Here is a 21,725-nt window from a genome sequence, read left to right as displayed (position 1 = left end):
CTAGAGCAAAGCTGTTTGTCTTTCCTTCTCCACCCTCTCTCCCTGTCTGAGTGCCTGCTGTTCACTGTTCTAACAAGTTAACAGGTGGAAAAAAGGCGTTATGACCCTGCTGAATCAACATCCTGTGAGGCTAAAATGATAGCCGTTAGCCTAACTGGAAAGCAGTGCCATGGTCCTTCGGAGGTAGAAGGGTAGACAACTCTTACAGAAGAAGACTGAATGTTCTTCTTCCACAGGGTTTCAAAGTTTGTGGGAAAAAATGTGTCCTCTGCTCTTCATTGCTCAGGAAAGTGGCAATGAGGGTGTGGAGCAAAATGTCTGTCCCCACTATTTTTGCAGATATGCATGAGCAAGTTCAGCCCATGCTCTAAGCTGTCTGGAATGAATCTGCATGAGTGTGACGCTGATCCCTAACTCACCTGGTCTCTGAGCTGGCCTCAGTTGCTCATGCTGGCTGCCACGACTTCCAGTTTGGACCTCCCTCTAGTAGCAGGAGAGCAGGTCAGCTCTGGCACATCGGTGTCTGAAAAAAAGAAATCCTTTCTCAGATCTGTTTCTTTAAGAAATCAGTTAAAAAATGGCAAAAACAAGCTGACCAAGCGACCGTCCTGGATCATGGCTGCAGCATGGTATCAATATGTTGTGGTTTCAGAGGCACGGGGCACCTTCCTGCCCCCCTCAACCCAGCACTTGGGCAGCGCTCAGCCGATCCGGTGATGGGACCACGGCTGCCCCTCCTCATGTCAGCACGGCTGGCTGGAGAGTCGCCTCATGCTCCCTGCCTGGCCACAGGTGGTGAGAAGACCTTTGTGTGTAAGGAGAACAAGTTCAAGGAAAGGTTTTAATATCACACTGAGAGGGCTCATGTAGCACTTCTGCTCTGTTTCTTTGTGTCGTCTTTTACATGCTCTTTTTTATCATGTTATTTTTGACTAGGAAAATAATTTTGTTTAAAATCACATCGAAAATGTTCCTTTTGCTTGCAGCCCTACAGGAGGATTACAGGATTATTTGCATGATGCTTTTTCTTAGAAAAGCACAGAGGATTTCTGCAACAGAGAAAAAACATTTTCAGATACTTCATTACCTCATGCTTAAAAATACAGCATTTAGTTTATTGAAGCATCTGTTCTCTCCCATTATTTATGGCATCCCTCAGAAGACTACTTTAAGAACACATCATTCAAGACCAAATGCCAGAATAAAATGATATAATTTATTCATGGTACGTTGTCCTTTCTGGCAAGGAAGAACTCACGACCTTTAAAGTGAAGCTGAGAGTCCTGTTGCCTTTGGTTATCATTAACTGATCTCAGCGAAGGTGCTGCGCTGTGGAGATGGGCCCTACAGGAACATATCGCAAAAGACAAGCCTTGTTCTGAAGTAAAGGCCATCTACAAAAAGGCGAGCAGTAGTAAGAAGACAATAGTGGCACAGCAAAAGGAACAGCAGTAATCGGTGGGGTGGCTGAGCACAGCGAGAAGCACACACACCATCACAAGCCACACATGCACGTGTACCTTTAACGAGCTTCGGCAGAAGAAGCAGCAAATGACTGGCCAGCAGATTACCAGCCAGACTGCTGCCGTGGGAGAGCTTATTTTGGACACCATGAGCAAGACCAACACCAGGAAGCATGTCACGGAGCAGCAGGCTTACCAATTGCTTCTAGACATGCCACTGGATGAAAGGTAGAAGGTTATTTCTCTTAATTTCAAGTCATTTGGTATTTATTGGAGGATAGGACTGGGAGAACAGAAGCCATGCAGTTTAGCATCATCTACTCCAGTTTCACCCAAGCTAAAGCTCTAGTAGTTGTAGAGTCAGTGCAAGGGTTTTGCACTAACTTTTCATAAGTCTGATATTACAATTGGAAAATCGGGCCCTTCTAATGATGAAACAGGTGTGTGGTAAGACTTGTACTGCAATACCTAGAGGAAGCTGGTGATTCCTGCTTCTTTTCCTTCTGTATTAATAGGATCAAAGAAAAAAAAAAGCAAGCGTTTGTATTAATAAAACTACAGAAAAAGTTTCTTTAAAAATCACTGGCAAGATCCTTCTCTTTAGGATGAACTTAAGAAACTGTGACATTTCATCCTGCTTAAAAAATATCTAGAAAGGTAGTATGCTTTAGTCAGAAAATCAGAAACATCCATTCCCTGTCCTGGTTCCTTTTCACTGAATTTAGAAGTCCACTGATGTTTCAGAGTTAGCCTGTCTCTTCAGTCGCTTCACAGACACAAAGAATTGTAATCACAAATCACATTATGCTGTGCTCAGCCTTCAACAAAAGAGGAACAATACTAGTTGCATTTAAACAGCGTCTCCCAAGCAAACATCTCAGCTGTCCCTTGTTTTCAAAGACATCCCTCAGTTCTTTCTCAAATGTATGCATGTTTCTCCCAAATGTGATGACTCTGATGTTTTACTGTTGAACAGCAGAAATTTAAGAACTATCAACTATTCCCCACCCCACACCCGTGCAGTGCCAGGTCCCAGTCCTGTACAGGCTGGGGCACGTTTTTAACTCCACGTCCGGTGTGAGTAATTCCACACACTAGAATTGATAGTCTGGATAAAACTAAGCACATGTGTAAATCTTCATAGAAGAGGGATTTTATTTTTGCAGTAGCAGCTCTGGTTTCCTTCATGAATTTCTCCTCATCCTTAGCAACAGGGCACTGTTATTCAGCAATAGGACAATAGGGTTGGTAGGAATGGACAACATTCACATTTTCTAGAATAATCCGTTTCTTATGTGCCACCTCTTGGGTTACAGGCTGTGTCTGGGGCTGAAAGCTAAGATACTAAATGATTCTATGATTCTATACTTATATTCCTATTATTTTAAAAATAATTGCAACATTACCAACTCTTGCAATTTTATTGTAAATCTCACCAAATCTGGTATCTTCCAGAGAGCCCCGGTTCCTGGAACCCTGTGACTTTTTGATATAGCAACAAACGTGGATTTTTCTATGGCACCTGCGTATCAAAACTAAAGCCTAACAAAGGTTAGAAACTGACATTTTAAATTCATTTCCTGCAGGTTACTATGACGTGACTGGAGCTGATAGAGATTAGATTAGAAAGATGTCCTGTGTTACACCTCTGGGTGTTTTCATCAATACATGCAGGTTTCTGACCAGTCAAGCATTAAGATCCTAGTCCTGCAAACCCTTGTGCCTGCTCAGAATCCCACTTTGAATGCAAACAACCTTTTCCTGAAATTCAGGTGGTGCAGGTTCATATAGTCACAAGCCACGACGGTGGCAGTGTGCTGGCCACAATGGGCACCATTAAGGGGAAGACCATAGCCCGTGTGGATCGTCTGTCATGGTAAATCTACGCCTGAACTTCAGCAAATTTTCACGGACTGTATTTTTTGAATGATCACATCCAATTGCTATGAATACTCTGGGTTTGAATTAGTCACTGAAGATGGGACAGTCACCAAAGTTGGGAAAGGGGGGAGGGCACCCATGACAGGAAATAGGGAGCCAAAAAGATGCTCCAAGGACAGAGGATAGATTGCAGTAAATGGCAGAGCATGTTAAGGAAGGGGTTGCTAGCAGCGCATTTCCATCCTAAGAAATGCTGGTTTTCCTTCTCCCCTTTAGGGCTTTGGTGTGGACATGTATGTTAGGCCAGCATGGACATGTCTCTCTGAACTCCTCTGATGTGGTTAGTACCTGACATGTCATGGTAGGGCAGCTGTCTGTCCCCATTTGAGAAGCACAGGAATTGGCATAGTGGCTTCTGAACTCTTCCGTGGGGAACAGCTATTGGGCAGTTCCAGGGCAAAACCTTCTTGCTGGCTTGGTATATGTTTGCTTCTAGGCTCTCGCCTGCCATAAGCCAGCACACAGACGTCCAAATTTCTGACTCCATGGGCTCCATCCCTGCATCTTGCTGTGACAGTGGGCTGCCAGACTCCTAGCAAAAACTTTGGAGAGCTGAGGGGACAAGGAGCTCCAGGACATCATCATAGGTGGGAACCTATGCAGTGGAGTCCTACCATGCCATTGTGGGGCCGTGGAGTCATCCAGTAACGTCCAGCTCAGCTGCCTTGGGTTTGGCTTTGCCAGCAGCCTCTGTACCAGCTAGCTCTGTGACCACCGTAGCCCCAGTAAAGGATCCAAACACCAGATGTATAGCGTTAGTAGACATGTATCATCCAAGTCAGGCTACCCTGCGTTAAGTCTGTCACTCAACAACTTTTTCACCTCCACAGTGAAATGCAGGACCCATGTCTGTGCAGAGGCACCCTCAGCACCACTGCCCTCAAGAAGGCCCGGAGATCCCACGGGTGTCACAGCAATGCTGCGAGCCGAGGCCAACCCGGCTATCCCACAGCACGCGAGCGCAGTCTGACACCCTCAGTCCCCTCTCCCACCCGGGAGCTCCACAGCCCCCTGCCCTGTCACTTCCCAGAGGGCTCCTGTCAGCACAGGCAGGCTGTGGTGCCAAGCCAGAAACGGCTGGCCCGGGTGTGCGTGGGGCAGACCGGCCAGGGCGGCACCCCCAGCCACAGCAAACGCCCTCCAGGTACGGGGACACAACCGAGGGCCCTGAGGGGCGGCGGGCACGGCAGAGCGGGTCTCCCCACGCCCTCGCTTCCCCCGGCTCCCGCTTGTCTCTTGGGTGGGAGACAAGCTTCCCCCAGTTTCCCGCCCTGACCCTCACAGAGCGCCGGACCCAGCCCCCCCCCCCCACATCCCCCCCCCCCACGGCCGCCGCACGCCACGATCCCTCCGCCAAGCCTCCGCGCCTCCCCGTCTCCCTCCGCCGCCCCCCCGCCCCGAGCTCCGCGCCGCGTTTTGACCCGCGCGGGCCGCCGTAGCGCGGCCGGGCGGCCGGCCCGGGGCTGCGGGCGGCGCTGCGGCCGCCGGGGGGAGCGGCTGGGCGGGCGGGCGCTCGAGCCCCTGGGCTCCCGGGGCCGGCGCGGGGCTCGGCGGGCGGCCTCGGCTCCCCCCCGGCATCTGGCCGTGGCCCTGAGACTGCGGAGCCGCCTCGCCGCCGCCGCTGAGGGAACGGCCCCCGCCCCGCCCGCGGGGGCGGCCCGCGCCGCGGCCCCTCCTTGGGGGAGGCCGGCTGCATGGGCAGGCGCTGCGGGGCACCGCGGTCGCCGGCCTCGCCGCTCCTGGGCACCAGGTAGGAGAGGTTTAAGCCGGCCGGTTGGGGCTCAGGGGAAGGAGGCGCGTCCACCTCAGCCCGCAGCGCTGCCGCCGCGGGGAGAGGGGCTGGCGGTTGTGCTGACTTGGACGTTTCTCCCTTCCTCTGCTCTCTCTCCCCTTCTCTCTTTCTCGCTCTCTCTTCCCCCCGCCCCCATTTTTGCACGGAAGCCGGGAAGATAATTCACTGCAGGCTTTGACTGGATCCCTCTTCCCCCCCCCCCCGCCCCCGGCGACTGCCGGGGCTTCGGGTAAGGTGAACGTTTTGGCCGGGGGTCTGTGATCGGTGGCAGCAGTTACGGTTCCTCCTTGATCCCCTTTATAAGTAGGGGGGTGTGGGGATGTGAAATATCATATGCCTTTATTATCAGGTATCACCCGCTATATATATATATGTATATATATGCGTGTGTGTGTGTGTACTTAAAGCGGAGCTAAATTTGTGAGAGTTAAAAACTCCCTTGTTTTTATTCTCGGTGTGCTTCTGTGACTTGGTGTTTAATAATCAAGTACGGCGTTGTGCTTTACAGGCTGTGAAGGCTAAGGTGGAATGGATGTGTATGGAGCAAAAGCAAGGGGCTGGATGGTCCCCATTAATGGAGTCCAATGGTGGGAATATTTGTCTTTGTCATAAGATGAAACTGAAGTGTAAAACATCTAAATTTTGGATCTGGGAATTGGTTTAGCTGTGCTAATTGATACTAAAAGGATGATAATTTTTGTGGAAGCCTCTGAGAATAAGTAATACTGCACCCACCCTTATCGTAAACTCTTGTATTTGGCATTTCTTGCAAAGAATGAGGCTGGAATTTATTGCAAATGTCGTATTGACCCACGGGTGCATCTTTCAGTTTAGATTACTGCTGATTTGATCCTCTGGAATCTGCAAAAGGAAAGTCTGCCAGCCTCTGTGAATAGCCTTGCAGTGTAACAGGAGTGGAGTTCCCGAGCCGAATCGCTGAGAGATATGTGAACGAGTGTAAGCAAAGCTGAGCACATCGGTATTTCTGCCGCAAACCTGGGCTCGTTACCCAGGCACAGTTCGTGTGTGGGGTGAATACCCTCTTGGCACCTGGAGATGATGTCGGTCGAAGGGTCTACAATAACAAGTCGGATCAAAAATCTGCTTCGCTCCCCTTCCATTAAGCTGAGGAGAAGCAAGCCTGGCAACAAGCGTGAAGATATAGGCAGCAAGGTGAGTGCTGTGTGGTGTGGCCAGTATGCTTTAACTTTCTTGCCTAAGGTCCCATCTGTACTAACGATACTGCTTTGGGAGACCCGGTATAACTGTAGGGTGCTGCAGAGCGCAACGGATAAGTGACTGTAGTCTGTCTTTTAGTTGGGATCTTTACTCTGCTGCAGATCCTTGCTAAAGCCTGGGTCCCTCTTCTGAAACACATTCTTTTTGCTTGTGTGGTGTGTACCCAGTCTGTATCAGAAAGCTTTTGGGATTTCCCACACTGTGGTGTGTGGAGTTCTTATGGATAACTAACAGGAGAAATGTAATGCTGCCTCTCCCTCCATGTTTCCAACTGCTAACCTGCATTACCACCAGCTAACAATACACAAAGACCTGTTCTTCTGTGTAAGCAATTGCTCTCAGCCCCACAAAGGAGTGTTCTGTCAGCATGTGGGGAAGGGTGGGATGGTCTGAAAGATGGAGGATGTGGCATGTGTCTCGGAGGTGACTGTTCAGATGGGCATTCCACAGGCCTGGATGGGCTTTCCTCTGTGTTCCTCCTCTGTGTGCCTCAGACCCCCTTCCCTCAGGATGTCTTGTCTGGGGTATAATTGCTTCTACCTGAAAAATCCATCATTCTTCTTGGTGTTGTGGAGAATTCCTGACAGACAGGCACTCGCTGGGAATTGGCTGGTGTCATGAGGAGAGAATGACTTAACCCCGGCTGCAGGGAGAACAGGAGCTTGGTGGCATTGCCTTGTGCTGACAGCAGGTGCCTGAGTCAGGGCACCTCGTTCTGTCCCTGCCACTGAATCACCTGTAACCCTGGGCAAATCACTCAGCCTTTGTGTAGCTCGCTCTCTCCATAAATAGAAAGCTTAATCCCTCCCCCCTTGTGAAGTCTCACTAATAAATAAGAAATGCTTGTAATCCATGACTGCAAAGTGCATTCATTTGTCACAAAACAGTAGTGCTTCAAAATTTATTTCTTGAAGAGTGTGTGTAAAACTTCAGGGGAAATAAATGACATCTTGCCTAAATGTCCTGTCCCCAGCATGAAATCTTGTTCTCAGAACTCTGGTTCAGGTCAGAGTTTCCCAGAGATGGCTGTTTAATACCAAGGAACACAATATTCTTCTCCTGCCAAGCAAGAGAAAAACCTGCTGGGCTTCCTCAAAGTTGTCTAGAGGAGAGCCCTTGGTGTTTGTGCGTGACCGTGGTGTGTGCATGTGCATGCATGTGCTGCATTTAATGCAGCCTGTGGACTGCTGGTGAAACGTGCTACGTAGCTGTTGCTGAAGAGCAGTTTGTTGATCTGTATTCTGCAGAGACCTCTGTCGAAAGAGCCAAAAGCCACCTGTACCACCATGTACAGTGGGCGTTGGATTCTGGGTCTGTGAGTAGGAGCTGAGGTCTGCACACTCCTTTTCAGAGCTGGAACCTGCTGCTACGTACCCCGGGTATTCTCTGGTACCTGTTTTGTTTTGTTTTCCTTGCACATGCCTTTTGGAAGAGCTCCATTGTATCCCTTGTGCTGTCTCCCAACGTGCAGCCAGGGCTGTCTGATCCCCTGGGGATATCATGGATTCATTCCACACCATCAGATTAGGGTTTGAGGGCTGGAGTTTGTGTATCTTATTAGTAAGAGCAGTTAATCAGTGAGACGTAAAGGAACGGCTGGGGAGTTTGCTGGTAGAAACAATTTGTCCTGAGGAGGAGTTAGGTGCTGGTGTTGGTTTCCTAAAGCAATCTGCTCTGAATTTCCCTCAAATGAGTTATGGCCTGCTTTCAGTGGGACAGCTGGAGTGAGCAAGGCAAAAAGGAGTGGGCCCCTTACCAAAGTTCTGACATATGTTGGGTATCTGTGGAGATGCTCCCTCTGCTATGTCTGTGCTCCTCTGCCTTCCAAGGTGGGAAGCAGCTCTACTTTTCTAAAATAGCAGGAAATGGATCCTCTCAGTCTGCTATTTGGTGTGAGTGTAAATCCCTTGGGAGTGAAATTGAGCCTCATACACATCGCTCCTGAAGGATCTTTGCTGACCTGCAGGGAGGGTTTTTTCAGGCATCTTTGTCTCTTGGACTTTTTGAGAAATGTCTGCTCCAAGAGGCGCATGTGACTCTAGTCACATTGAAGGGCCTGTGAGGCTGGTAGCTTTGGCTGGTCATCTCTGTTGAATGCTGCTTGGTTACATAGGATGGAGCAGGACTGTTGCCCTAGATTAATGCCTGAAAGGTGATATTGTGCTTTGTATGTGCAGATGTAGGTGAAAAGCAAGCCCTCAACAGCCCTGTGGTTCCTCTCAGTCCCTCAAGCTTTTATTGCAACCAGCTGCTCTATTTAAGATGGACAAGCACCCTCAGTGGCACTGCCTTGACTTCCATGAGCTGTGATTTTCTGCTCCAGTGGAAAGTGTCCCTGGTCTCCCTGCTCTTTCCTAAACAACCCTTTGGCAGTGTGAGGCCTGCCAGGCTGTCTCAGTGGTTAGGGACAGACCCTTTGGGCAGTTCGTTATGCTGAAGAGAAGCCCTGTGAAAATTGGCTCCTTTCTGTGAAGCAGCCATGTAATGCTGGGCTGGACGTGGGCAGGCTGTAGGAGGCTGGCTCTGCAGAGACCTGTTTGTGCATTGCTCTGGAAGGGGGAGTGTGGGTAAGTAGAGATATTTTGCATGAGGGCTATGCAGGACATGCAATGTGTTACTTGGGAGCTGTACAAGAGAGAACTTGTTTTGTGACTTTTATTAGGACTTATTTCTTGCCTATAATTAATGCATGGTTTTACTGTACAGCTCCAGGAGATCTCTACAGGAGTAAAACTAAGGAACCAATACATAATCATGGATATTTAAAAAAAAAAAAAGGGGAGGGGGGGAGGAACAGGAGGTCTTTAAGTAAAGCTTGTTGACAGATTGGATGTAGTGTTTGGTTTTGTTGCTGCTTTTTGGAAACAACTTTTGTTTTGTGGGAGTCCTGATTTTTGTTGCTGCCTGACTAGCTCTGTGTTTAGACTTTGGGTTTGGGGTTTTTTTTCCCTCTGATGTTCATGGCTTGAATCCACTTTTTCTGTCCTCTGTAGATCTCCGTTGTTTGTATTGAACCAATATAGACCTAGATGTACAGTGACTTATGTCTAGGCCTGTTGATTGTTGGGATTGTAATATGTCATTGTGGTGGCTGGAAGCTGAAATTTTCCCAGATAAGTTTGCTGGCCTGCATTCAGTTTCTAGAGGATTACTAGTCCTACCAGAAACCTAGTCGTGCATCTGGTCACCATGTTTGTGATTCCAGTAGAGATGCAGAGTTAAAAACTGGGCACTGAGTGCCTTTGAAGCAGCATCAGCATCGATCACCCTGAATGAGCAGCACTAGCGGGACAGTGGGGAAGCTATGGGTTGAGCCATCTCCCATTGCTAAAATGTCCTGGTTGCTGTAGCACCCTGCAATTTGGCTACACAAATCTCTCTCCGCTCACAGAAGTAATGTACCTGAGCAGGTACAGTTCCTGCAGAGGCTGTTCATATTGTTAAGCTCTGCTCTTATAAATACAAGCATCTTTTTAACTGCTGTAGCTGTGCCTATTTTACGGTGTGCGTGGGGGTATCCTCAGTCAAACCAGATTATGAATGTCAATGTAGAAACAAATTGCTACAAAACCTGCTACAGGCTTTTCCCTAAAACCGTAAGCCGGTGAGTCAAAGAAACACATTTGGAATTTGCTGCTTGTTTCTTTGATCTCTCCTGTTTTTTCTAAGCCAGAAACATTTCAAGTTGCCAGTTTAAAAGAGCGCTTCGACTAATACCTGACATTCCCCGGCAGGAAGTCATTCAGCACAGGGACTGTTGTACTGTGGTCTCTCCCTGCCAAGTGTCATGCAATCGTGTGCAGCTGGAGCACCTGTTCCTGCTCAATGATGCTGGGTTGGACTGGGTGGCTCTGCAAAATCTGTTTGAGAGCTTTTGTTCTGAAAATGAGCCCTGACTGAGTTGCTTGTAGTGGGAGAGGGTTTCCTGTCCTCCTTTGGTGAGGCATGGTCTGTTCTTACTGCCAGCCTCAGGGCTCCCATCAGCCTGATGGTAGCTCCGTGGTTAGGGCAGCAGAAACACACATGCATACCACTCTGTCCTGCTGGTGAGCAGCCACAGATTTAAGAGGGAAGAAGATCCATGAAAGCTTGAGACCCCTCATGCCTTGTCATGCCCCTTGCGTTCCCAACACAGTTCTCCAGCTCCTTAATCCCCTGAGAAGTTGCAGGGCTTGGGCTAGGATCACAAGCTGTCCTGGGCACAGGAGAGTGGAGTGATGTTTCTGGCCTGGCTGTAGCTTCCTGCCCTTCAGTACACAGTCCTTTTTGTTTGGAAAATACTGTAGCTTCTTCCAACATGAATCAGTTTAGACTGCTACTGGTCTTAACCAGATCAGTTGAACCTGAACTGGAACAGAACCAAAAACCACACAAGTTTGATTCACTGATACAAATGCTTCAAAAATCATCACCTCTTACTAAATCATTTAAGGTGCAGCTGAGGCTTGTTGCAGAGTGGGATTTTTTTGTACGTCTTTGGGAACAACTTGCTCCTGCAGCAGCAGAGTCTGCTGGGTTCCTCGTGGGCAGCATTTTCCAGGGAGCTGGATGCAGGGCTGAGCAGCCTGACTGTGTGGGTGAGGTAGAGAGCAGCCTGTCTGATGCTGTCAAGCTTTTGTTTTGGCAGGATTTGGAAGGGTCCTTTACATAATGATGGTACTTTTGAGGAGCTGTTCAGCACAGTATTGCCCTATTGCCCTTCACCACTCCACTGGAGAATGAGCAGTGCTCAGCCCACCAGCTCTGGTTACCAGTGCAGCCAGCGGCACAGCTGAGAGAATGCATCTAACCCTGGTCTGGCCTTCTGCTGCTGTACCTGTTCTGCTTCAACATCCATGAATGTTGCTTGGCCCCAGTTGATAACTAGTGATCTCTCTCTCAGCTCTGCACTGCTCAATCTAAACACACCCAGTTGCTTCAGCAGCTTAGGGGCTGCTGTCCAGAGATAGAAGGGGTTTCATGTCTGTCTCTGGTCAGGCTTGTAACAGTGTCCCTTAAAGCAGGGGACAAAGGCTGGTTAGCTTCTCCATAGCCAGACCTGCATTTCTGTGTCTGTAGATAAGAGTCAGTGGAACAACTGAGAGTGTCATAGGTCAGGGGCTGAATCCTTCCCTACTGGACTTCTCTGGTCCCGTCTACTCCATACTCAAGCACATGGTGCTGAAGATGACCCTGTGTTTGTTAACAATTCCACACGCAGTTTTCCTTGTTCCATTCTTCGCTCTGTGAATGTTATGCCTTGTCCTGAAATTACAGGGTGATCTGGCTAGCTCTCCTGGACTGAATTGGAGCTGAACATGAGTGTTAAGTGTAACTTACAGCCACAGGGCATATCAAAGCCAAAGTTTTTCTGCTGATGGACTGCAGCACCAATTGCTTTTGGTTCTTGAAGTATGGTGGATATAAAAGCATATAGCAATTCAACATGTTTGGTTTTGTAGCCTGCAACTGTATCCATGAAGCACTGTGATCCTTCTTGCCAATCTTGAGACAAGATTGCTGGAAAGATCCACCCTTCTATCCACCCCTAAATAATGTGCTGTCTTTACCATGAAAGACAGCAGGAAGACCTCTCCATGGCAGTGGGGGAGAGGTGATGTGCTAACAGCTGGGGTGCAGTCAGCATAAATAACACAAACCGGGTCGTTTGCCTAGTGGGTTTGAATGGTTCTTGCTTCCCCTGGGTAGTCATATGCTGCTTACCTGGATGGTCTTTTAGAGCTGCTGAGGTCTTGCCTTGCATGTTGTTCTTTACCTCCTTCAGATGAGCTGGGTATTCTGAGAAGGCATGTGGGACCTAGCTAACCTGGCTGGAGAGACTCGTAAGCAGGTTTTACTCTGTCTGTACTGTGCTGGGTAAGCTGTACACATATAAACTGATGACCCCATTTTGCTTGTGGGCTGTTGTTCTGCAGTGGGCTGTGAAGTATGTGGTGTTTTGCCAAAGACCTGGCTGGGATGGTAAGATGGCAGAGGTCAGGGCTGGTCAGAGGTATTGCAGGCAGTACATTTGCTGCTTGCTGGTCAGAGCTGTAGTTCACTGTGGTGCAGGGAGGGCTGGCGGAGAAAGGCATCCACAGACACAGTGGAAAGAGACTTCCAAAGCATACCATCTGTTTCACTAGCTGTGTGCTTGGTACTACCTGTGGTGTATCACCTCATTTGTTTCAGGAGAGCAGAACAGTTGAAGTGACGGTTGGGAGTCAGGCCAGGTTGGACCACTATCTGCTTTTATATCATCAAGGGTCTGCAAGTCCCTGTAAAATTACCTGTATATTATTTCACTCTCCTCTGTGCCTAGTGGAAAGCAACTGCAGGGCATCACCTTCATTTCCAGCTGAGAAAGTGGTGGTCAGCATTTTGTTGGCCTGGCAAATTTGAGTAGATATTTTGCTTCCTGTTGATCAGGTCTTAAGGAGAAGTTGCTTGACTAGCCTTGGTACAGTTTTGTCTGTGAAAGCAAACACCATGTACTAGCTAGTCTTTGGCTTTTTTAAAAGGTCTCTTGTCTTGATGTTTGGGACAGGGAGTGGCGCTTGCATGGCGGTGAAACAGTGCTTAGCAGAATGGAGCCCTGACATTAGTGCTGACTGATCCCAGCTAAGGTCTGAATAATTAACTAGCACCAAGCCCAGTTTCAGTCACTTCAGGCTTCTGTTTGTGTCTGATATACCTGCCTCTGCAGAGCTGGAAGTTTCTGAGGGCTCCTGTACGTGCGTATCAGGGTTGTGGCGTGCTCTCTGCTCTGGCTTCCAGCTCTAGATGTGGGCTGATCCCTGTGCCTGAAACCCATGGGCTCTGCTGAGGCTGTACCCACCAAAGGGTGGCTACTGCAATTCAGAAAAAGCTCCCACTACTTCCTTTCACCACAGCGCTGCTTAGCCTTGTCTTGAGCATGTCTGCACGTTGTGCAAGGAAAATACAGCTGAGGCCTGCAGCTGTTGTAACCAGCAGTGGATCTGTGCCGTGTCATCTGTCTTAAAAAATATTAGTGCAAAGGTGGGTCGCTGCTAGTATTTGTATGACCATAGACTGCAGGAGCATCCCATCTCTACCTTGGGATAGATATGTGATAAAGTAGACCCAGCCCAGAGGAGCTTCAGGCTTAAAAAAAAAAAAAGAAGAAAAGGTGTGGGGGGAATGGGATATGCTTTTCCTATACAGACATGTGTCTAAACTCCCACAGGAAGTCTGAGACAGACCTAGAAATTGAATCCTGATCCTCTGAGGCCAAATGTTAGCCTTAGCCACAAAGCCCAGCCTCTTGCAGATTAACAGGGATATTTCTCACCTCTCCCCTGCAAGGACTGTGTGTTCATTTAGGATTATTTGCTTAAAAGTCCCCAAACTGTGCTGTTGTAAATGCTGACTTCGTTCCATTGTCACTAATGATTTCAGGAGCTCTGGTGATGATGATTTTCCAACAGGCTCAAGCAGATTAAGCACCATATGAATTAGAGCTGTGGAAACCCCTGTAAGCCTTGTAATTTTGCTAGTGTCCCAGGAGACCAGTATTGTTGTTAGTTACTGTGGGGAAACTCTGGTTGAAAATAGTACTGTAGAAGTCTATGAACTGCTGGTGTATTCAGTGTTTCCAAGTCAATAGCAATAACAGCCAGTCCCGCTTGTTCTCTCAAATACAGTATTAAAATTCACAATTGGTCAAGAAGGCTAATGCGATTTAACAACTAATATGAGATTTCTTACCTGGTGGTATTTGAACAATGACATTCCTTCCTTACAGTGATGGTTCTTTAATTTCTGCATCTCCCAAACACCTTGCATAGTTAGGCTGAAATTTCCCTTATCATGGATCCAGAGACACTCCTTTCTCTTGAATAAAGATTATTGGAGGCTGCATAGTAGTAGAGAGTCGCAACACTAACAAGTGGCTTGAGAGCAGGCAGATGGAGGAGTTTCTGAAAGAAGGAGAAAGCAACTTCACAGCAGTTTCAATGGATTCGAGGATACAGACTTGGAAAGCTCTCTGCTCCTGTTTTTCTTCTGAGTAGGCACTGTGGAAAACAGTGTTGCCTGTTCAGAAACTCTTCCCTATCCACAGGCAGGCCCAGCATAGGGCAGTTGTTTGAAGTGCCGATACTGAAGTGTTAGCTATGTCTCCTGTGCTCAACAGTGGGAGCCTTTGAGCTCTCCCAAGGGCTTTGAAATTGGTTGCTCACCTTTGAGTAGCACATAAGGGGCTGCTTGCCTTTGAAGTCTTGTTTGTACTAGGGATGCTTTCATTTGCCAAAAAAAAAAGAAGAAAAAAGCACACCAGTGCTCAGCCCAGGACTTTGCACCAAAGGAGCTTGAGTTCGTTACACAGTCCCTAATGCAATCTAGATGCTGGAGTTGCTGAAACACTGAATAGGACTGAGGGTGAAAGGAGTGTGTGCCAGACCTGCCTCCTTATTTGGTGACTGCTCTTGGTGCTCAGAACTTGCTGTGCTCAGTGCTTCAGCCATGGCTGTGCCATGGGGCCTTGACTTGGACCATAAGGGGATAGGGATGGTGTCGGAGGTATCCAGAGTGGGCATGAGTGTAAGGGTGTACTTGGCTAAGCACATGCTTGTGCTAGAAACAATTTGCAAGCTGAGCTTCTACAACAAGCTGTACTAATGGTGACACAGCATCAAAAGAGTCTATTGAATGATCCTGTCCCTCAAAGCAACAGGCTATACCAGTAAAAGGACTTCTTTTTGCCAGTTACATTGCACCAATAGTAGTGTCTTTTCTGCAGGAGCTTTGTGTGGGCTAAGAATGATGTTTTTCACGCTCCTAACCAATGCTTCTGTGGTGCTGAAGCGTGTAAACGTGGAGCGAACCTTGAACCAGAGCTGTGTTGTTGTTTTTTTTTTTTTTTTTTTAAGTGCAGTTAATGGTTTTGGGTTCTGTGTTCCGCTCTTCAGACTGTCTCTAAGCCTCTTGTTTCCCCTCAATCTAAAACAGACAGGATACTTACCCACTTACTGCAAAGTGTCCCAGCATCCAGGGCTTTGAAACAGCTGCGCAACTCCTTGCATTTGGCTTATCTCCCAGTTTTGAACTAGATACATTGGTCCCAAGCACAGTTGTTTCAAACCTGCTTTGGGGTGTCATCCTTCTCGAGCAGCTGGGTCCGAAAGCATTGCTGACTGCAAACTGGAACTGACAAATTTGGGATCTGCTTCATTTGTTTTAAGCCCATCTTGTCACAACTCACCTGGTTTTCTTGGACTGAATCACGGCCAGACAGGCTTCAGAAATGGTTCTGTGTATCGTGCCCAACTGTGAGGGCTAGCTGGAGGGTGTTTGCCCAGCCTGTGCCCTGGAAGCCCACTATGGGAGTGGTGGTGGAGGGGAATGGGGACAAGATGACATAAAGTGCTCTTAATGAAATGCATTAATGAATATTTTGGATGAGCATGCAGTGGGCCTCAATGAACCTAGTAGTCATTTCTAAAAGCCTGAGCTGCTTTTGAGGCTGGAATTGGGATTCCACCTTCTCCTGCACCGGGAGGATAATCGTCCTCCTTGATAATCCACGGTTTGCGCTGCATGTCTCTGCAGGCTTCCCGAGCTAAGCTGTTGAGATGTGTCTTACATGCAATCAGCAGTGCGAATAACTGGCACTGGGGGAGGATGAGGGTAGGGTCCTCTGGGCGAGAGGTAGCTTTCTTCAGCTTCCTCGCCGCTGACTGCTTTGGCTATGTTTTTGGCTCTAAGTTCTGGAAGAGCAGGTCTCTTGCATCACCGTTGTGGTGGGTGCCTTATAGATGCTTGCTTTGCGAAGTCCTTGGCCCACTTTCTGTAGCGGGGCTGCAGATAAGCTTTTTGATGGCCGAGACCCATGATAAATACTTTTTTGCTGGAGCCATCAGTGGAAAACGAGAGCATAGTGGCAGGGGAGAAGATGCAGTGCCTGGACTATCTCTGCTGTGCATCGGAGCTGCTCCAGGTCCTCGGAATGAGCATCTCTGCCCAGGGGCGTCTGAATGTAAACACGACCCTGGATAAAATGGCCAGTGGGCTGATTTATGGCCTTCTGCAAGGCGTGCTGGAGCGGAGGTGAGAGCCGGTGGGCGATGCAGCACCGGGGCTGCAGCTGCACGGCCTGGCCTGCCCGCTGGCTGCTTGCCGGCAGTTTCGCGGGGTAGGCGTGCGCCTTCTGCCCTCGCTTCTTCCCCCGTCCGCCGTTCCAGCGCTGCTCCGGCCGCTGCAGCCGCGCCGGAGCCCGCCCTGTTGCCGGTGGGTCTGTCGGTCGGTCAGCGGCCGGGCCGGCTCCCGGCGCGGCGCCGCGGGAGGGGCGGTGCCTGCGGCCTCCTGTCGCCATGGAGACGCCGCCCGGCCAATGGAGGCGGGGCGCTCGGGGGGTGGGGGGCGCCCTGGCCCCGCCCCCGGGCGGTCGCGGCGCGCCATGTGCGCGGCGCTGTACTTACCCGCTGGCCGCGGGCGGGTGCCCGGTTTGGAAGGGGTGCTCTGGGCACCGCTCTCCCGGCGCTCTTCCCAGGGGCTGTACCCTTGGGTAAGCCCGTGCCGGTTAATTTAAACACAGGCTTTGGAAAAAAAAAAAACCGGACAAACCAAGCTTCCAGTCTAGACAAACCCTCTGTGATATGCCGAGAGTCAGCGTTGTCTCCAGACAGTGTCTGGTCCTTTGTGGTGGAGCTCTGGTGACCAGGGTTCCAGGCTGGAAGAGAGCACCAGGTTGCCCTGGGTAATAACACTGTCCTCTGTGGTAGAGGATATGGTTGCATGAGAGGCACCGGGCAGCGCCCAGCTCTGCATCTCTGCTGAGGGCACTGAATTGTCTTGTTAGTTCAGGAAAATCTGTCTCTTTCTTTTGTGAAATAAAAGCATTTTACCTGGCACTGGGGTAGCTCTGAGGTCACCAGGAATGGAGAAATACTGCTTACTGTGGAGAGTCTTGTGGTGTTCCAGTGGGAAGAAGAGAGTGCTCGCTGGGATAAGGCGTTTAGTTTTGCTGTCAGTGCTTACCAGAGATTTAAAACAATTGGGAACACTCATCGCCTACTGCCTAAAGGTTTGTTGGCATCCAACAGAAACTCTTTCTTTCTACTGGTAGTTTTTTCTGGCACTTAAGGCCTATTGTATTGGGAGGAGCAACCCGTCCCGCCTTAGCCAGCAGCCCTGGCTGAGGAGAGGAGGAGGCTGTGTAAAGAATACTCTAACTCTGCAGGCAGAGAGGAGCTGGTATTCCTCCCCTGGGCTGTGGGGAATGGAGTTGTGGGCCTGAAGCATGTTTGTGTAGCATTTGGGATTAGTTGAGTTGGGGAGCTCTCACGCTGAGGAGATGGCAGAACTGTAAATCATCAGTGATCTATGTACGCTGCGGAAGCAGTTAGGGCAGAAGGAAGAGCCTAGAAGCAAAATCCATTATAAAATGTCAAAGTGGGTAATTTCCCTTGCTGAGGAGGGGGTCTTGTCTCTGGGCAGCAGAGAAAATGCTTCCTATGTGTTGTGGCCATCCCTCTGGAAGAGGGATTTACTTCCAGGTTTGCTGCCTGGGTTCTGTCCCGTGTCCTGCCCTCCCAGTCTAGAGTGATTTATTTTGGATGCTTTTCTCAGATCTTGTAAGTACTGTAACAGCTGACAAGCAGGATTTTGTGTTGTAGAGCATACTTAAATGCTGGGGTCTGGTTGGATGATGGTATGTTTCTATTTTTCTGTGTGTATGTTTAATAGGAAGAACATATTCTGTTCTGGTTGAGCTTATGTTACTTTTCTTAGTGTGCCTGTTAGTACAGTAACTTACAACCCACTCTTTTCCCCTGCTTATAAAGTGACACTGGTATTGTGTTACAGCTGTAACGTACAAAGTCTTGTACAACTCTTTTGTGTAACATTTTTACAGTCTTGATGACCTTGAAGGGTTTAAAAGGAAACTGAATGCAAACTCTGGCACCGTTCCTGTGGGTACTTAAGTATGTGCTTAATTTTGTGTTGAGGTAGTATGAGCATGAGTAGTTCCATTTCACCCAATGGATGCAAAGATAGGTGCTCTGTGGCTGATTGCAAGATCAGAGTCTATGTATGATGATTCATTTCATGCACATAACTGTATGTGTGTGCATGCCTTATATGTATATCATGCAGTTGTCTTTATCATGTTGTTTTGACCAGCTCAGCTGTGCATTGTCCATTAATCCATATTCCCTGGGTGTGTTGCTAACCAGTCCTGTGAGGCCTGGAACAGAGACTGTTTCTCTTTCCCTGCTTCCCATCCCCCAAATAAACAGTTAACCAAAGAAATTCCGTTTTTCTTTTGTGACTCCATCATCATGCCCAAAATGTGGACTTGGTTTCCCCTTTTCTCCCCAGCTAGAGGCTCTCTGGCAGAACCTCCTCTGATCCAAGCAAGATGCTGACCTGACATGTTCAGGAAGGGCAGTTTCATACCTGAAGTTACGAACAGGTTTATGCAAGGATAAAGGCAGGTTATTTATACCCCAGGACAAGAGACGCCTGTCTCTGCAGAGGTCTGAGATGGTGGTCATTAACTTTTCCACATCACATAACCGAAGATGCCAAGCCTTTTTAGATACTTCTGAAGTGTTGATTATGATTTCCTCCTCTTTAAAGTCCAGTCACATTGGATTCAGACATAAGAAAAGGCAAGATTTTTTTTAAGACACGTTAATCCTCCCTCCAGTATTTAGCTGTTGCAGAGAAAAATGTGATGAAAGATTATTTTAATGTATTCTGGGAAGACTGGCAGAGCTGTCTTTGCAGCCCATGAGAAGGACAATCTGGTGAAAGGCATGGTAGTTATCACCTGGTAGTGGTCTACACGTGGTAGCGGGAGCACCTTCCTTTAGGAGAGGGAATGTACACTGTGTCTCCCTGTGGGCTGCTGCCTGGGGTTTGGCTCACCTGGGCTCATGTTAAAACCCAGGCCTAGCACTGGGATCAGTATGAGAGGCAGGCGCCTCTCTCATCTACATGTCACTGAGGTCCTTGCAACCAGTGCCAAGGAAGTACGTTTTGGATGTTGGTCCCTGGCTCCTGCGCCTTGCCCTTCTTGTTTCTTTTCGGTGCATCACCTTATGGGTCTTGGGCTAAAGTCAGACTCATTAAAATATGGTAGCACTACTGATATTTTCAGTACAAACAGGGTTTGCAAACAGAGCTGTGCAAATCTGACTATCTTCTGTTTGTTCAGCCTTTAAGTTTATAAGATTATTTTAAAATGCAAGAGGGTACTGGCAGACGCTCTCTATATTGCGTGTCTGCCCTTATGCTGGCCCACACTCTGGTCACCTCTGTGTGGTCTCTTGGCAGTCAGGCACTGTATCTTGATATGACAAGAGCTGGCTGTTAACTTACAGCTATAAATCTGTTGGGGCTATAGTGGAAGTCTGTCAGTGCTGTGCAGGTGGCGAGTGGCTTGCTTAGCTTCTGGGTGGATGACTTTTTTTTTTTTATTTTAATTTTCCTAACACGGCTTGTACTTCTGCAGTGGTAGAGCCTATTCTGGTCACAGTGGAGCAGCAGAGTTAACAGCGTTTATGGGACATTCTTTCCAATTGCTGTGGTCTAAACATATGTACACCAGCATTGAGTTACTTCTGCCTGGAAATAAGCCACAGAGCTATATATAAAATACGTTTGAACTGTTGCAGTACTGTTGCTGGTATAAATAGGAGAGAGGGGTAGCACCAGGGCTTCCCTTCGTTAGAGCTAATTCAAGAAGACTTCCCGGTGCTCCATCTGCAGTGGAAAAAGCTGGGGAAGGTGGCTGAAAGCAACAACAAAATGCCATACGGCTAGCCTTCAGGGAAGAGCATAAAGTGTGAGATACTTGGGTCTGGAGCATTGGCTTCCTGCTTGACAGGTGCTCAGCTCTTTTCTCTTGTGGTGGAACATCTGTCAGAAATCCTACAGGGTTCAGTTTGCAGCAACCTGGTCTCCCAAAGCCACAGAGTTTGGTCTGTGGCAGTCTCTTGGTTTCTTGTGACTCCAAAATTGTTGCTGAGTTTTCAACTCCTGGCAGATGTTTCCTGCTCAAGCTACTAGAGAAGTAGTCTGGGTACTTGTGAAGCTTCTAGTTGCCTTGGTCATCATGTTGTGACATATTGTAGGAAGCAGTATTTTGAAGTGACATCATTGTGTGGCTTCACAGGCGCATTGGGATGCTGCCGTCATCTTTTGAAGCGTGCATAGGACTTCTCCCAGGCAGTGCTTGTAAGCAAAACAACTTTTGCAATTTCTAAGTACCTTTCTGGTTCTTTGTTTAGTGCAAGTCTTTGCTCTGTCAGCTTGGCTGCAGTAGTGGATTGTGCCAATTTATGTGGTCCTTTCTGTCACTAACAGATTTTTATCTCACCCAAAACAAATGTAGGAAGTGACCTCTATAGAAATAGCAGAAAGTGCTGGTAAGCACTGAGCAGCCAGTTTTAGTCTTTGATTGTGGCTGGTGTTAATTCCGTCTTTAAACTCTTAAGTCCTTGTTTGTCTTTGGCTAATTTGTAAACAGATCCTTCCACAACACTGTCTCCCAAGTGCTTTATTGCAGGTATCAACCTGTGATGCTCTAAGGACATGAGAGGCAAGGTTTGCAGGCAGAAGTAATGTCTTTTCTTAAACAGACCGATACAGTTAGAAGAAGAGAGGCAAGATTGTGGGCAGGTGGGAACAGTTTCAGGGTTCAGTGCTCCATGAACAATTCTCTACAATCATTTATTTCTGCAATTTTTTTTTTTTTTTAAGAGTCCGAATCATCAGTTGCATTCTTAACAACTCAGACAGGCAATCAGCTCTATTTCATCCAACACCTCTTGTCTGGTCAGCGATGGGAATTGCAGCCTGGCTTCACACAGGGGTCAGTTCCTGTGCAGGGGTGACAGTAAAGCTTGTATCCAGCAGTTGCCCACTACCTAGCTGCCAGTGCACCACAGTAAGGAGTGGACACAAACTGCATAGAAGCTTTATAGCTATCTTTTCGCTGGAGGACATGAAATACAGTTTGAGCAGGGTTAGCATAGTGTTCAGTCTTACTGCTTGCCCTTCAAGTGTTTGTCTGCTTCTTATATCCTTTGTTTACACTGTAGAAATGTACTTAGGACTAGTAGTTCAGGTATTTCTGAACTATATGTGTCGCTTAAAGTTATTTCTTACCAAGACAGATTCTGCTAAATGCTTCTGAGTAAGTGAATGCGTCTAGAACTATTGACCAGAAAATCATGCATTGGGAGCATTGACTCTTTGCTGAAGACTGGAGTTCCATAATCTCTTTTTTTTGTGTTCTGCTTTTTACAGCAGCAATTTTTGCTAAGAGCTAAAATGTAAAA

The 21,725-nt window shown here is 48.1% G+C and overlaps 1 protein-coding gene across 6 annotated transcripts in view; it reads left to right on the top strand.

Moving 5' to 3' along the window:
- Nucleotides 1–4,911: 4,911 nt before the first annotated feature.
- MAPKBP1 (mitogen-activated protein kinase binding protein 1) overlaps nucleotides 4,912–21,725 on the top strand; it is a 108,459-nt gene continuing 91,645 nt past the window's right edge. For 5 of the 6 annotated variants that reach the window (XM_049825416.1, XM_049825413.1, XM_049825414.1 and 2 more), the window contains exons 1-2: nucleotides 4,912–5,154; nucleotides 6,026–6,369. In XM_049825416.1, coding sequence (XP_049681373.1) covers nucleotides 6,253–6,369 — 117 coding nt within the window. In that variant the 5' untranslated portion in view covers nucleotides 4,912–5,154; nucleotides 6,026–6,252. The remainder of the gene's footprint in view (nucleotides 5,155–6,025; nucleotides 6,370–21,725) is intronic. The other variant, XM_049825412.1, reaches the window with a different exon arrangement.

The sequence above is a fragment of the Accipiter gentilis genome, chromosome 22, assembly GCF_929443795.1.
Source record: "Accipiter gentilis chromosome 22, bAccGen1.1, whole genome shotgun sequence".
Lineage (NCBI taxonomy): Eukaryota > Metazoa > Chordata > Aves > Accipitriformes > Accipitridae > Astur > Astur gentilis.
Note: the sequence above shows the minus strand (reverse complement) of the source record. Positions and strands in the feature narration are given on the sequence as shown.